Source organism: Malania oleifera, chromosome 7 (genome assembly GCF_029873635.1).
Source record: "Malania oleifera isolate guangnan ecotype guangnan chromosome 7, ASM2987363v1, whole genome shotgun sequence".
In the NCBI taxonomy this organism is placed as follows: Eukaryota; Viridiplantae; Streptophyta; class Magnoliopsida; order Santalales; family Ximeniaceae; genus Malania; species Malania oleifera.
In genome coordinates, this window is record NC_080423.1 from 27,005,185 (window position 1) to 27,020,643 (window position 15,459).

Below are 15,459 nucleotides of genomic sequence, written 5' to 3' on the forward strand. Positions count from 1 at the left end.
ATCTCCACAGGTATAGTCCTCTGCTGCTCTAAAAGTCTCACTACTGACCACCACCTCTCAGCCTCTCCAGTCAGTCTGTAGGTGGCAAACAGTACCTTCTGCTCCTCTGAACACTGTAGCACTGTAAATGTTTTCTTTATCTCACCCAGTTTTCAGCAACTGCAGGATCTGTCCCTCTTGAGAAAGCCGGAGGACTCATCTTAATAAACTTCTCAATCGAACTACCGTGGCCTGGTAATAGACCACCCCATTCCTTCGAACTCCTGGCAATTTATGCCATAACCTGCTATGCCACGCTGCATAAAACGGCATCTGAATCACTACCCGTAGCGCTTGAGGGTCCAGCACTCTCACTCCCACTGGCGTGGGCACTACTGCCACCAGGGTCCATCCTGAAAAACAAGTAACTTAACTCAAAACCTCCTTCTCTATACATATCACTCAACTTATATAGTATATTTTTCTAATTAACTCGTCACTATTGATCTTAATTCAAGGTTCAATCCTGCAACCCAGATACCCAACCCGACGATAGTTTACAATGACTTTCCTAATATCGTCACCCCAGGAAAATCACACAAACCACAACGGAAGTCCTGCATCTAGACTACAAAACCAGACCTCAAATTCCTTTATCCTATACTCTGGTATTATTACTGCTATACTCTAGAGTCTACAGAACCTAGTATCTTAGACTCTGATACCAAATTGTAACGACCTCAAATTATCAATATATAATGTAACAAATTAAATGAAAAAGTCGACCCGAACCTGCGGGTAACGGGGACACCTATCAATCACAACAGAAACCTAAGCAGCAGTAAATATAAAATCTCAACATCCAATCATAAGACATAATACCTGAGTTATCTACATTCCCATAATACTGTATTTGTTTACATTCTTCCAAAATATTTCAAAATACATCTAGGATCCCATAACCAAAATAATTCTGATCCTAGTACATTACTTACCTTCCTAATGGGATAACTTAGTAAACTCAACGGCGGTCACAACCCGTCGGTCACTCAGGGTCTCCTGAAAAATATATCAAGTTCGGGGGTGAGACACTTCTCAGTAAGGAAAAATAAACTAAATACAGTTGTGTGGCAACATGAACATTTAATGCAATTATACATATACAATACATTTTGTATATTGCTAAACATTTATCATAACATACTAAATTCTCATATATTGTCATATTTATTAATAAATCATAATGTACATAAAACATCTGTTAAAACCTCTGTTATAACTGATAATACTGAAAATATACTCAGGATGAATAGCTAGCTAATGTCATGTATGACCCCCTATGACGGGTTGTGTAGCCCGAAGGCGGGACCCGACAATGGTTGGATGACCACTGCCGAGTCAAATATGTCTGTAAGTATGATGGGCCCGCCACTCCCTGGTCCGGACTGCCAGGTGGATGTCCACACTCTACTGAAAGTCACATCAACTATCCATCTCCCACTCCCTCGTGGGGTAGTTAGCACTAATCTGATCATAAACATCTGTTCTATAAGTTACGGTACCGAGCCCCTGAACTGAACTAAACTAACATCCGGGTTCTGATAACATATAATACATGATCATATATATAACAACATTATGGCCTCGTGCCGAACATATTGTAATTACAGCCTCGTGCCGAACATAACATAATTACGGCCTTGTGTCGAACATATCTACATATCATTCTGAAAATAAATCATTTATGATGTATTTCAAAATTATCATTTACTGCATTATTACGTAATCCCTGAAAACATGCTCTACTTGTAAAATCTTTCATATTATAATATTACATTCATGCCACACAAGTTGGGTAAATCATGTATTTCCATTTTTAAATTCCAATTCTCGTACAACAGCAGTATTTTTCCAGTAACACACATTTTCTCAGTAATATACAAGGATCATACATATTTACTAAACATTTCTTTGCTGATAATAATAATAATAATAATAAGTGTGGAAAAATAACTGTTTTAGTTTATTCCCTTACCTGACTACTGAGAAAGCCCCTAAAATATCCTGGTCTACCCCCCGTAGGATTTCCTGATCAATACCCTGAAACTGAAAACTTACAGTATTAAACTTCAGTATTTCCATGTGTACATCATTTCCTGTAACTACCATAAGACCAAATTTGGATTAAAAACCCTTACCTCAACTCAGGGATGATTTCCAACTTGCTTTCACCAACGATTCGCTCTTGCAGATTTAGAGAGAACTTCCCCAGGAGCATTGTGGTGACTTCAGAACGTCGAACCAGCGTAAATCTGGCCCAAAATCAAAGAGAGAGAGGGAGAGGATCGAAGGGAGGAGAGAGAGGAGAGAGTTTGCTTAATTTAGAAGTGAAAATTCGGATTTTAGATACTTATAGAACTGGATTCGTCGATGAGTCCTTCATAATTTCATTGACGAAATTCAGTCCTTGTCGATGAAATTCAGTCGGTTCAAGACCTCTATCGGTATCTCTTTATCGACGAGTCCCCTGTATTCGTCGACAAATTCTCTAAAACCCTCGTCGACAAACCCCTAATGTTTCCCCTCGGTTATTTCTTCCAAAGTACAATGTCATCGACGAACGCAAATCAACTTCCTCCTTCTGTTACTATTTCTATTTCCCTTCCTCTTTATTATTTAAATCCCATTATTACTTGGGTTGTCACAATACAAATTAGTATGGAACACCCATTTTCCCTTGTTTAGGCGGGTTGTATATGTAAGGTATTAGAAAGTATGTACGTTTAGTAGCACTCCAAGGCCACCTAGAGGGTCGGGCCGTTACAGATTTGGGCATAGCACAAACACCCAAACACTTGCAAGTGTGTATATGATGGTGGTTTCTAAAAAAGAAGCTCATAAGGTGACTTACGAGTGAGGCTGGGTGAAAGAGTGCAGTTAATTAAATAAGTGGCTGTGAGAATGCATTCACCCCAAAAAGAGATGAGAATATTGGTTTGAAAAGGTAAACATCGAGTCACATTAAGAAGATAACGATGTTTAGGCTCGACAGTGCCATTTTGTTGAGGTGTATCTACAGATGCGCGCTCGTAAAAAATACCTTGATCGTGAAATTTTTTTTGAAGTTTATCAGTTAGAAATTCTTGTCCATTATCAGTGCGCACATGTTTAATAGTGCAATTGAATTGATTTTTAGTCATGGCGCATAAATTTTTAATGCAAGTGAAAGTATCAGATTTCATGTGCATAAGATAGACCCATGTAGTACGTGAGTAGTCATTTATGATTGTTAAAAATTAATGTGCATCAGATTGTGAAGATGTAAGATAACCACCCCATTTGTCACAATAAATCCGATTAAAACAAAATGTGTTCTTATTTGTATTCAAAGAAAAAGGTAAACGAGTGTGTTTTGCTTTAGCAACGACATTACAAGTCAAATGAGAACAAAAAATATTTAAAGTTTTTGGAATACATGAAATAGAAGGGTGACCAAGATGTTGATGCCAAAAAGTAGGGTCAAGAACATGCTGAGAGTGGAAAAATGAAGCGGGGAAAGGTTTATAATGGTAAAGTCCATCCCGTACTTCACTCGTTCCAATCAGCCTCTTCGTTGATAGGTTTTGAAAAACGCAAAAGGTAGACAAAAAATATAGCAACACAATTGAGACCAGTGGTGAGTTTGCTAATGGACAATAAATTAAATTTAAATGAAGGCACATAAAGAACATTAGAAATAGAGAGATTAGGAGAAAAACACAGAGTGCCCGTATGAGTTATAGGAATAATGTCACCATTTGGAAGCTTAATGGGGCATGACTGATTAAGAAGTTGAATATTATCTAGAGAAGACAAATTGGAAGTCATATGATCTGAGGCGCTTGAATCAACAATCCATTCAATATCAAAAAAAGGAGCAGAATGACAAAAGACAAGGTTACTGACAAAATTGGCAGGTTTGGTGTTCAAGGGTGATAAAAGATCAAAGAGTTGACAGTATTGTTCACTGGTGAGGCTAGATACAGCAATCTCGGAAGAAGTTGAAGAACCTGTGACAATGTTTGTAGCCATTAAAGAACTAGATTCTCCATCGGGTGTTCCATGAGATCGAGACTTGTTGCTTTAAGAGAAACGATCCTCAAGATCTAGCTATACATCACGGGGGCATTCATGATAGATCGGACTGTGAACAATGGATTTATCAATGGAATTAAGGATCCATGATAAGATCATATCACTGCAACGTTCCCACAATTGAGTTTGTGCTGAGGAGGACGTTGGTTTGGGGAGGGTACCATTAACGAAACCAAACTTATTTTTGGCATTCAAGACCATTTTCATGGCCCTCTTCCAGGTAGGACAATTGTCACCATTGAGAAGGGTGGAGACTAAGATGACACTTGGGTGATCGGCATAATGGAGAAAATATGGAGAAGACACATTTGGAATTGATGAGGATGTTGGATTGGAGGAGGAGACCTCCGGAGATGTGATGTTGGACATGATTGCAGAAAAAAAAAAAAACATTCAAACGGTGTTGAAAAAAAATATATATATACGCAGAGAACCTGTTCTGATACCATGTCAAAGTTGAAGAAGGAATCTATCCTATATCAAATATTCAACGTTACAATTTATCTATAATACATGGGAAAGGAAACAAGATCCCAAAAATAATTTTAAGAATAATGCCTAAGTATTTGCTAATCATGAATAATGCCTAAATATATACTCTAATAACTATACAATAATTTATAAATGATAGGTGAAGATATATCTCTAACATAGTTGAAAACCAAAATCTATCACACTACCTTGGAAAAACAAACGTAGATAATTTTCACAATTCCTTATAAGAATAGTCAAAAGTGAAATAAGTGTTTCATGATTTTCTAGCCCATTAAAACATTATAAATCAGTTTTTAAAATTTGAAAATAACACCCTATTACCTAAGATCGATAATGCGTTATTTAATTAAAATACATACACATGATAAAATCATATTAGATTTGGTATATGCACCCAATGTATCTGATAATACACGTGCAACAATAAATAGAATCAATGGTAATTTTTTTTTATAAAGCTAGTTAAGTGGGTTTATTTGAATAAAGACAAAAAAAATAATTCAACTAAAAAAGTTTTTATAATGTCATTAAAATTGTCGTATGTAGTGTAATTAATGTCACCAAAATTACTTTTTATGCCATCAAATTTTATCTTTTAGTAACATTAGTTTTGAATGTCATTATAAATATATTTGTCAATTGAGTAACATTAAGTGATGATAAAATAAGTTTTAGTGTTGTCTAACTTTATATCGCCGAAACCTTCTAGAAATTTCATTATTCTTTTCATTTTTTTTCCTTTCCTTTCCTTTCCTTTCAATCACAATTACCACTAGAACCAAAAAATGTAAAATCAATGCATGAATTTTTTCAATTAAATTTTGTACACTAACAATCTAAACAATTAACATTTTAAACAATTAAAATTTTTGTTATGATTATAATCTATGTAGTCTATCTATAAATATATGAAAGTTGGGTTTTGAGTGTTGTGCATGATCTTAAAAGTTCGACTAGACCAGCCAGTTCAATCTGATCCATCCACCTGCGAGATAGAAACTAGAAATGAAAAATATGTATTTTCAAAATATTAATTTTAAAAGCAAAAAGATTAAAAATGTAAAATTAGTAAAATACACAAAAGGAAAGTCCTACCGAGCCTAATTTATGTGTCTCCTTCAAACGTAGCATGCAACACACACCAAATCTAATGAAAGTCCTTGTCACTATATCTTCCTCTCTCTTTACAGTTTTGGTTATTTTTTGGGTATGATTAAAAATATGATTAACTTTTTCGGAATTGAATTTGTTGTTAAATAGTTGAACATTATCCTTTCATATATATATATATATATATATATATATATATATATTGCTATTGTCATTGACTCTGTTTGAGTTAGAGAATTTTTTGTTTAATTTATGATCAACATTGATGGAGATGCATTGTTTTAATATGGGTCTTCGTATTTTATATGCTTTGTAATTTCTTCTTTGTGATTTGGACTAATAAAAAAAGGGTTTGTGGCTTTTTTTTTTTAATAAAAAAAAAAGTTTCTCTCTTGTAATTTGCTTGAAGTATTATAGGTTTTCTTGTATTATATATCATAAATTGAGTAGAATTAACTGAAGGGTCGTTTGGTATCATTGTCAAAAATTAGAAAAACGAAAATCAAAAGCGAAAACCAAAATTCAGAAACAAAAACTAAAAATTAAAAACCAACAATTTGTTTGGTTATTATTTATAAAACCAATACAAATTAAAACCTTAATTAAAAAATATAAATTCTCAACTTTAAATCAAAAATATTATAAAAATATGATTAAAATAATAAAATTATAAATATTACACATTAAAAAAAATACTATAATAAAAATAAAAATTTATTATAATTATTTTACTTAATTGTTCTACTCTTAAAATTAACTTTACAACTAAAAATTATAAAATTTGATTTTTAGATTTTTAACAAACAGCTGAATATCAACAACAAATAGAAAACTGAGAATAGAAACAAACACATTTCTATAATTTATTTTTTCACCGTGGGAAGACAAAAATAGAAAATAGAAAATAGCAACAATACTAAATAAATAAAATTTGAGAAATATTTAATTTGTACAGTTATGTGTTATTAAAGTCTTGCAAATTTGCATTTATCTTTTTCTTCCCTACTTGGATAGTTTTGATTTAGGAATATATGTAATTTATTTATATATTTAAATCTAAAAATAAAATTTTCAAAAAGGCTTATACGGTTATAATACGGTTAAAAAAAGAAGTGTCCGTATCCAACACGCACGAGTACATATTGGACACATTTGGATACAGTTGGGATACGGTTTGGGATACGCCCGGATACCGGACGCAACCTTTAGGGCCCCCTTAACCTCCAAAGAACAAAAAAAAAAGAAAGCGGAAAATTGGGAAGAGGGGAACGCGAACAGAAACCGAGCCAGTGGGGCGTAGCTCTCGCTCGTGAGTCTACTCCAAAGGTTTGGGAGGGAAACCGACCCAGTGAGCCCTATCTCTAGCTCCTGAGTCTACTTCAAACCTCTGGCTCGGCATCACAGCCCAGAAGAAGAAGACGAAAAGACTTCTGAATTCTGAACCAGTGGATGAGTGAACCCTAGCCTCTCGAGTGGCGACCTTTGAACCTCCTTCCTAGCCTCCATCGCCTGACATTGCAGCCGCGCAGCCTCCATCGCCGGACGTTGCTTCGTTGGAAGGCTTGAATCGTCTTTAAGCCGTGAGTACCGCTCTTGCTCCTTGTTGGTCTTCTGGGTTTTGTTGCAGATTAATTGTTTTTTTTTTTTTTTTCGTTTTCTGGGTTTGTTGACTTCTTTTCTGCCACTTTGTAAATTGTAACGTGTGTTGAAGTTGAATTTTTGGGAATCGGGATTTTTATTTTTCAAGTGGGGGGGGGGGGGGGGGAGGTAAATTTATCAAGCTGATATGAATATAAGTGTCCGGCTCTTACAGTTTGGACTCCCTCCCCATCCCAAGTACCGAAAAAAAAAAAATCAAACAAAAAAAGTTCTTCCTTTAACTTACATGTTTAACATTTGATATATAATTTTCATGCTGAACGGACCCAAACTCCACAAGAAACATACAAAAATTGTAAAATGTTATTAGATGTTGAAAAATAATTAATTGACGAGGACACATGGCCAAAAATGTATTTAAGGATTATACATATAATGAAACTTAGTTCGATGAGCCCCTGTAGCATAGATGGGTGTATTTATTGAATTTTATTAAAAAAAATGTATAAGTATTCTGTTTTTATTTTTTGGACACATATTACATTCACCATTCCATGTGATTATTATATTTTTGAATCCCCTTGCAATTCACTTAAAAATATCACAGGGAGAATGGAATTTTGTTTCATGCATTGCAATTTTTCTTGGTCATTGTTTAAAATGTTTAAATTAGCAAGTGATATGAATGCTCAGTGAAGAGACCAAGAATTTAGAGCTGTTAGGTTGCAAATTATTTGAAACAAACGAAGTTAAGAGGAAGGCATCTCTAACTGTGCAATTAAACAAAAGAAATTGCGTCGCACTTCTCAAGGTTCAGTGCAATTTTTTACTCTTTTCGCCATTACAAGTGATGATGAAGATGGAAACTTGCAAAATCTTGAATGTGGTTTTATTTGTTGGCGAATTACTCCCTGCTACTCCAACATCAAATACTTTGTCAAATTCTGTCCATTGTGACTAAATTGGTGAATTTGATAGGACACCTAACAGCTTCATACCATTCTCTTTCCGTAGGGATTTTATCTTGGATTCTAAAGGTAGATTTTCACATTAACAATTATATGTTCCTATAGAAAGGCGACACATATTTTCTTTTCCATGATATGTATAAAATCTAATTAGATTGTTAGCAAACTTCCAATTTCTCATTATAATGATTCTGAATCTGATGCTCAATTCCAGGCCATAGTAAGTCAAAGAGAATTAAAATAGTCACCATTACTTTTTTAGGTTCTTTCACCTTGCCTTATAGAAGCTAATTATAAAAGATTAGTACTCAAACTGGTATTTGGAGTTCATTTTTGTATTTGCTTTGTTCTTTCACAAGGTGTTCTATTGTGCGTGAGATAACTTACTTTCTCTGCATTTACTTTCTCTTCCTGTTTGATTCTTTGTGTTTAGTTTTGGTTTTCATTTCTTAATTTGTTTACCCTCTGTATCTTATCTTGCTTTAGTCTTTAGTTGTATTATGTTTGTGTTTCTTCATCTCCTTCCTCTTCCATTGTTTCTCTTTATTTACTGCTTCTGTTTGATGCATTTTTTTGCATCTGGATTTTGTGTTCATTTGGTTGTATTTTTTTCTTTAATTCAATCATTTTAGTTGGTTATTTTTTGGTCTGCAAATTGTTGCAATCATCAGCAACAAACCTCTGCAGCAGTGAACAGAGATGGAAGCAAAAGATAGAGGTGAACCCAAACAAAATGTTTTTTTTTTTTTTTTAAAAAGATTTTTCTCTTTGTTTTTTTCGTCTGGCTCAAAGAACTTAAGATGAGAAATAATACAATGAGAACAGAATAAATAGAAAATAGAGAAGAACAAGCTAAAGCAAACTTGAGAGAAGGGCCCCATACTTTATTACAAAACTGAGGGAGGATAACTTGAAAAATAGGAACTATCAAGCTCAAATGCAAATAAATACTACAAATGAGAAGGCTACAGATTATAGAAATTTGTTACCTTGTTGGAAGCTACTTCCAGCACACACATACATGCATACGTCTTTCCATATATGGGTGTGTTTACGCAGAACTCTTGAAGAATTTGGGTAAGGTTGATTTGTGGCATCTTTAAAGGAAATGCTCTCAAAAGTGTAGAATATTATTAGTCTTACTTTGCATGAAATATAAGTCTATGACATGTGGCTGAGCTTCTGTTTATCATTATAGAATCGGCCCTAAACAATGATGTTGGTGCTTAATGCTTGACTCTTATGATTTTGATCATTAGTTTTTAAGTTTGGTCATTCTGTTGTGTGCTTTGATCTGGGTGTCAATAAAATCCTAAGGTTTTTTCATTTCCTTTTTTTGTCATTGATTTAATTTTTTTGTTATTGGTGCCATATATTAGTGTAAACACTAAAAGCAATTCATTAACTTGGCAACGACAAAATATAAATTTTATTGATGCAACTTTGGCTGGGCAAATTTATATTTTTAGATTTGGTGTTTGGACATATAATGTGTGCTAAAATATGCTTTTAGGGACACTCACATGTCAATATTTGCATTCCATAGTTTTAGTTTGTTTATTGGTTTAATATCACTTGGATTTGATTGTCATTCACCATCATTCAGATGGAAAGTATATTCTTGGGCATTTGGATATGTTACACTCTTCAGTTTTCAGTGTTTGGTCTCATTAATTTGCTCCTTTGACATAATAAGTGGTTTCATTATATGCTTACACATGCCACTTGTATACACTCAAAGGTGGTTTTCATCATATTTTCTAGTAAATTAAAATTCTATTTCAGGTTAGGACAATTTTATGTATGATCCATAGATCTAGGTTGACCACATTTTTAATCACATTGAAACAACATTTTTAATACAAACTTTTGGTACCTTTTTGAGTGTTGCACTAGTAATACAAATTTTGGACAGGAAGATTGCGTCTATTTTGAACTCATCTATAAATTGGACAAGTAAAGTTGGACTTCAACACAGATGTCAATAGCTTTGATTAGGATCTATGTCACATATTTTATTTATCACAGTTGGCTGTCTATATGTTTATTTATTTTTTTTTAATGCTGCATGCGAGTGAGAGGAGGATGCTTAAAAAGCTTCGAGAATATGCTATTGTGGTTGCTCAACTATTTAGAATTGCTAAGTTGGCCATGGTAAGCAAGAGGTAGGACAAGAAAATAAATGCATCCCTCTCACTTCACTTAGTATTTTTGGTTCTGTACATTTAAAACCTTCACGTATTTTACCTTGATGTAACAAAGTATATTGGAGGATGTATTGTCTTGCTATGAGGGAAAGTGTTTTTAATTTCTCAGTAAGAATGCATTGGAACAACACTTGCTAAAATTTTGTAGTTGGCAATAGGTTGGGAATTCTATTAATCATTGACTGGTTGAAGTTAATTTTTTTTTTAAGACCAAAACAGTAGTTGTAATTTGTTGTAATATAAATTTGATGGAATTGAGTATTATAGTTTGTAACTGGAAGCTCTAAGTTAAATAGAATTGCGTTTTAATTCCCACTGCTTAGCTTTCAATTTGCCTTTGACCATCAAATGAAATGTGAATAAATCATCCTTCTCTCTTTGAAACAAGGGGCGCTTTCGGTTATAGGATAAAAAATGTGTGAATGTTGAAAAAATAAGGGTGCTGCTGTCAAAATTTTGGTAACTTATAAATAAATTTTGTTTTTGTTTGTTGTGTTAGTCTTGGTAGATGAAGACTTAGTTGATTGCATTGTGAAATTATATTTTAATTTTCTTTTGACTTTAAATGATCGCATAAATTGGCGGAAAAGGATTCATATGGCTGACCCCACCTAGTGGGACTTAAGGCTTGGTTTTGTTGTTTGTTTTTGTTTTCTTTTGACTTTAATGCCGTATTCATCTCGCCTATTTAAATAAGTAGCATGTTCATTAAGTTGTGTTTTTTAGAATTTATGTTTTGATTCGAGTGGTGAGGTGCATTTGACAGGTTTTCAAAAGAATCCAAGCCTGCCAAAGCATGACTTTCATTGTTCATGGTAGGGATGGCACCTTACAACCTCTGCCCAGTAAGGTCCTTGTTTTACACATTAAAACCTCCATACAGAGCCTTACCTTTGTCTACATCATCTACACTTTTGCTATTCCGAGCACCCACAAAGAGAAGAACTTTTTCCCATATTTTCCAAGAATGCTCTGATCGAAGAGCATTGGATCCTGGCAAACAAGCCCATGGTCGCATGATTTTATCCGGGTTTGAACCCACCGTCTTTGTAACGAACTGTTTGATCCAAATGTATATTAAGTGTTCCAATTTGGAATATGCTTTTAAAGTGTTTGATGGAATGCCTCAAAGAGACATAGTTTCTTGGAATGCAATGGTTTTTGGTTATGCTGGGTGTGGACAGATGGTGCTTGCAGAGTCAATGTTTGACTCGATGCCTTGTAGAGATGTGATTTCGTGGAACTCACTGATTTCAGGGTACTTGCAGAATGGTGATTGTCAAAAGTCTATTGATTTATTCTTACAGATGAGCAAAACGGGTGTGGTGTTTGACCATACCACTTTTGCTGTTGTTTTGAAAGCATGCTCTGCTTTGGAAGAACATAATTTGGGGATTCAGATTCATGGTCTTGCAGTTCGGATGGGTTTTGAGAGTGATGTTGTGACAGGCAGTGCTTTGGTGGATATGTATGCAAAATGTAAGAATTTAGATTATTCACTTCAGTATTTCTATCAAATGCCAAAAAAAAATTGGGTTTCTTGGAGTGCTGTAATAGCAGGTTGCATTCAGAATGATGATCTTGCACGTGGCTTAGAATTGTTCAGGAAGATGCAAGAAGCAGGAGTTGGGGCGAGTCAGTCTACCTATGCTAGTGTATTTAGGGCTTGTGCAGGGTTATCTACAACTAAATTAGGCTCTCAGCTTCATGGCCACTCTTTAAAGACTGATTATGGATCAGATGTCATTGTGGGTACTGCCACCTTGGATATGTATGCAAAATGTGGCAGTTTGTTAGATGCTCAAAAGCTATTTAACTCTATGCCAAATCATAATTTGCAATCTTTTAATGCCATTATTGTTGGGTATGCCCGAAATGAAAAAGGTTTTGAAGCTTTGCGGCTATTTCTTCATTTGCAGAAGTCTGGTCTTGGATTTGATGAAATTAGTCTATCTGGTGCATTTTGTGCTTGTGCAGTTATCAAAGGGCTTTTAGAGGGGCTTCAAGTGCATGGATTAGTAATTAAGAGTAGCTTCCAGCTAAATATTTGTGTTTCAAATGCAATTCTAGACATGTATGGTAAATGTGGAGCTTTGATGGAAGCTCAACTCATGTTTTATGAAATGGTGAGAAGAGATGCTGTTTCTTGGAATGCAATAATTGCTGCCCATGAGCAGAACGGAAATGAAGAGGGCACCCTATCCTTACTTGTTTGGATGCTTCATTCAAAGATAGAACCTGATGAGTTCACATATGGTAGTGTTCTGAAAGCTTGTGCGGGACGGCAAGCTCATGATTCTGGCATGGAGATCCATGCCAGAATTATTAAATCGGGGATGGGGTTGGATATGTTCATTGGGAGTGCTCTTGTTGATATGTACTGCAAGTGTGGAATGATGGAAGAGGCAGAGAAGCTCCATTATAGAATAGAGGAACAAACGAAGGTTTCATGGAATGCAATCATTTCTGGGTTTTCTCTACAGAAACAAAGTGAGGAAGCTCAGAAGTTCTTTTCTAAGATGATGGAAATGGGTGTAAAGCCTGACAACTTTACTTATGCAACAGTTTTAGATACTTGTGCTAATCTGGCAACTGGGGGACTTGGGAAGCAAATCCATGCTCAAATTATCAAGGAAGAATTGCAGTCAGATGTGTACATATGCAGCACACTTGTTGACATGTACTCAAAGTGTGGAAACATGCAAGATTCTCGGCTAGTATTTGAGAAAGCACCAAAGCGTGATTTTGTGACATGGAATGCCATGATATCTGGCTATGCACAACATGGTCTTGGAGAAAATGCCCTCCAGATTTTTGACAGTATGCAACTTGAGAATGTTAAACCAAACCATGCAACTTTTGTTGCAGTCCTTAGAGCTTGTGGGCATGTGGGGCTTGTTGAGAAAGGGAAGCAGTACTTCAACTCAATGCTAAGTGACTATGATTTAGAGCCTCAGTTGGAGCATTATTCTTGTTTGGTGGATATAATTGGGAGATCAGGTCAAGTTAGCCAGGCTTTGGGGCTTATTCTAGAGATGCCTTTTGAGGCTGATGACATTATTTGGAGAACTCTGCTCAGTATTTGCAAAATTCATGGTAATGTTGAGGTGGCAGAAAAAGCCGCTAGCTCTATTCTGCAATTGGACCCTCAAGATGCTTCTGCATTTGTTCTTCTATCCAATATCTATGCTGATGCTGGAATGTGGAGTGAAGTTTCAAAGATGAGGAAGATGATGAGGTTATATAGGCTGAAAAAGGAGCCTGGTTGCAGTTGGATTGAGATATTAAATGAAGTGCATACATTTCTTGTTGGAGATGAGGCTCATCCAAGATGCAAAGAGATGTATGAGAAATTAAATATTCTGATTTGTGAGATGAAGTGGGCTGGGTATGTGCCTAATACTAACTTTGTTCTCGATGAAGATGAAGTAGAGCAAAATGAGCAGCAAGAACAATAAGAGCTTGCATTTTGCATGCGCAAAGCATGAATTCATACCCAGTCTGATGAATTGCATATTAGAGAGCCAAGTGTGGGAGTGGGGAAGAAAATTTGAAACCTAGACAAACTGGATAATTAATTCTAGAGAGTTGGGAGGCTAGTTGAGGGTGAAATTTATTAAGGTCGATACTTCCTTTGGTTGTAATAATGGATGGAAAGAAGGAATAAAATGCATAAAGATGGAGTTTAAGGAATTTGTTATAGTCAAAACAGAGAATAAAATTGCTTACTAGTGAAAAACGGAGGGGAAGTCTGCTTTCGTTCAGGGATTATTCGCAATATCCGAGAATTTCTTAAGTTATCTTGAAATTTTGCAGTTCTAATTAACTCAATGGAACAATTGGTGTCTTTAGTCTATTGGTTTGTCCAGATAATCATATGAGTTGAATTCAGTAGTTATTAGAAGATTGGAGAACTTGTAGAAATGTCTAAAATGAGCAGTGGCGAAAAGCTGACAACTTTTTGGAATGTAAATAAATTGAGAAACCACTTTTCAAAATAAAGGAGTTCTGTGTAGCATGATCCAGTTCAAAATTTCATTCTTTACCAACAACTGAAATGCAAATAATTTTGTAGATTTTCTTTTAAGTAAATTGCTATTTGTACTTTATAAAAATACAGTGGTGATGAAGGTGGGTATATAAAAATATCAAAGGGTGCACTGTGGTGATGAAGGGATGCCAAAAGGAAACTTGTACAAGTCAATTAGTACCATATTAATGAAAAATGTGTGTGGTTCAAGTGCATGGAAAAAGAATGTTCTTTCCAAGGAGGTGAAAGGTGGTGGGGCCAACAAACCAAAAGTTCACTTTGGGGGAAAGATGATATTTCTAGTAGAGAAGGTAAGCCACATGGGTCTCCTTTATCTTTCAAGCTAAGGTAAATTTGTTGGTTGTATAGTCGGTAAAGTGGAGACTTTATCAAGGTCGAGAATATGAACTCGATGATGGCAACACATGTATGTGAGGTGAATATTTGTTGGGTTTGTCCCACACGTGTGGTGGGAACCAACTAATACAAATGGTAAAATAAAATAGAATAAAAATAAAAATAAAAATGGAAGGGAGAAGGGTGTTGTAAGTTGATTAGTGCATGGGGTTTCGAGGCTAATTAATCAATTTTGGTATATGGAGGGATATCTTTCCAAGGCATGCATGTTGACTTTGCAACTTTTTGCTTTCTTCTTTGAATTAGAGACTCCTTATATGATGTGTATAGCTTTGTTCCTAGCATGCAAGAATATCTTTCCAAGGTCATGTCTTGACTTCGGGGACAACTATCTGTACAAATGTGGCATGGTTACTTATTGGTTGGTTGGACATTATGTATATGTTGGGCCTATATAAGGAATGTGTTTTATTGCCATCTAGGTAGAGTAAAGTTTGAGATAAAGCTTAAAGGGAGAGTGAATTGTAAAAAAGGTTCACCTTAGGTTCTTCTTCCTACACACCTATTTTTCTTGTGTTAG

The 15,459-nt window shown here is 35.1% G+C and overlaps 2 protein-coding genes across 3 annotated transcripts in view; both read left to right on the forward strand.

The window, feature by feature from the left end:
* The first annotated feature begins 6,955 nt into the window (after positions 1-6,955).
* The window catches only part of LOC131159353 (protein RBL-like), a 36,751-nt gene continuing 28,247 nt past the window's right edge, over positions 6,956-15,459 (forward strand). The window contains exon 1 of one of the 2 annotated variants that reach the window (XM_058114210.1): positions 6,956-7,298. The gene's annotated coding sequence lies outside the window, so the exon portion shown is untranslated. The remainder of the gene's footprint in view (positions 7,299-15,459) is intronic. The other variant, XM_058114211.1, reaches the window with a different exon arrangement.
* Positions 6,964-14,494, forward strand: LOC131159352 (pentatricopeptide repeat-containing protein At3g02330, mitochondrial). The gene is made up of 2 exons (XM_058114209.1): positions 6,964-7,298; positions 11,259-14,494. Exon 2 carries the CDS (start codon positions 11,305-11,307, stop codon positions 13,948-13,950), a length of 2,646 nt encoding a protein of 881 aa, XP_057970192.1. The 5' UTR covers positions 6,964-7,298; positions 11,259-11,304; the 3' UTR covers positions 13,951-14,494.

Coding starts and splice junctions, on each gene's coding strand:
- LOC131159352 (XM_058114209.1), top strand. CDS start 11,305: ATGGTAGGGATGGCACCTTACAACCTCTGCCCAGTAAGGTCCTTGTTT.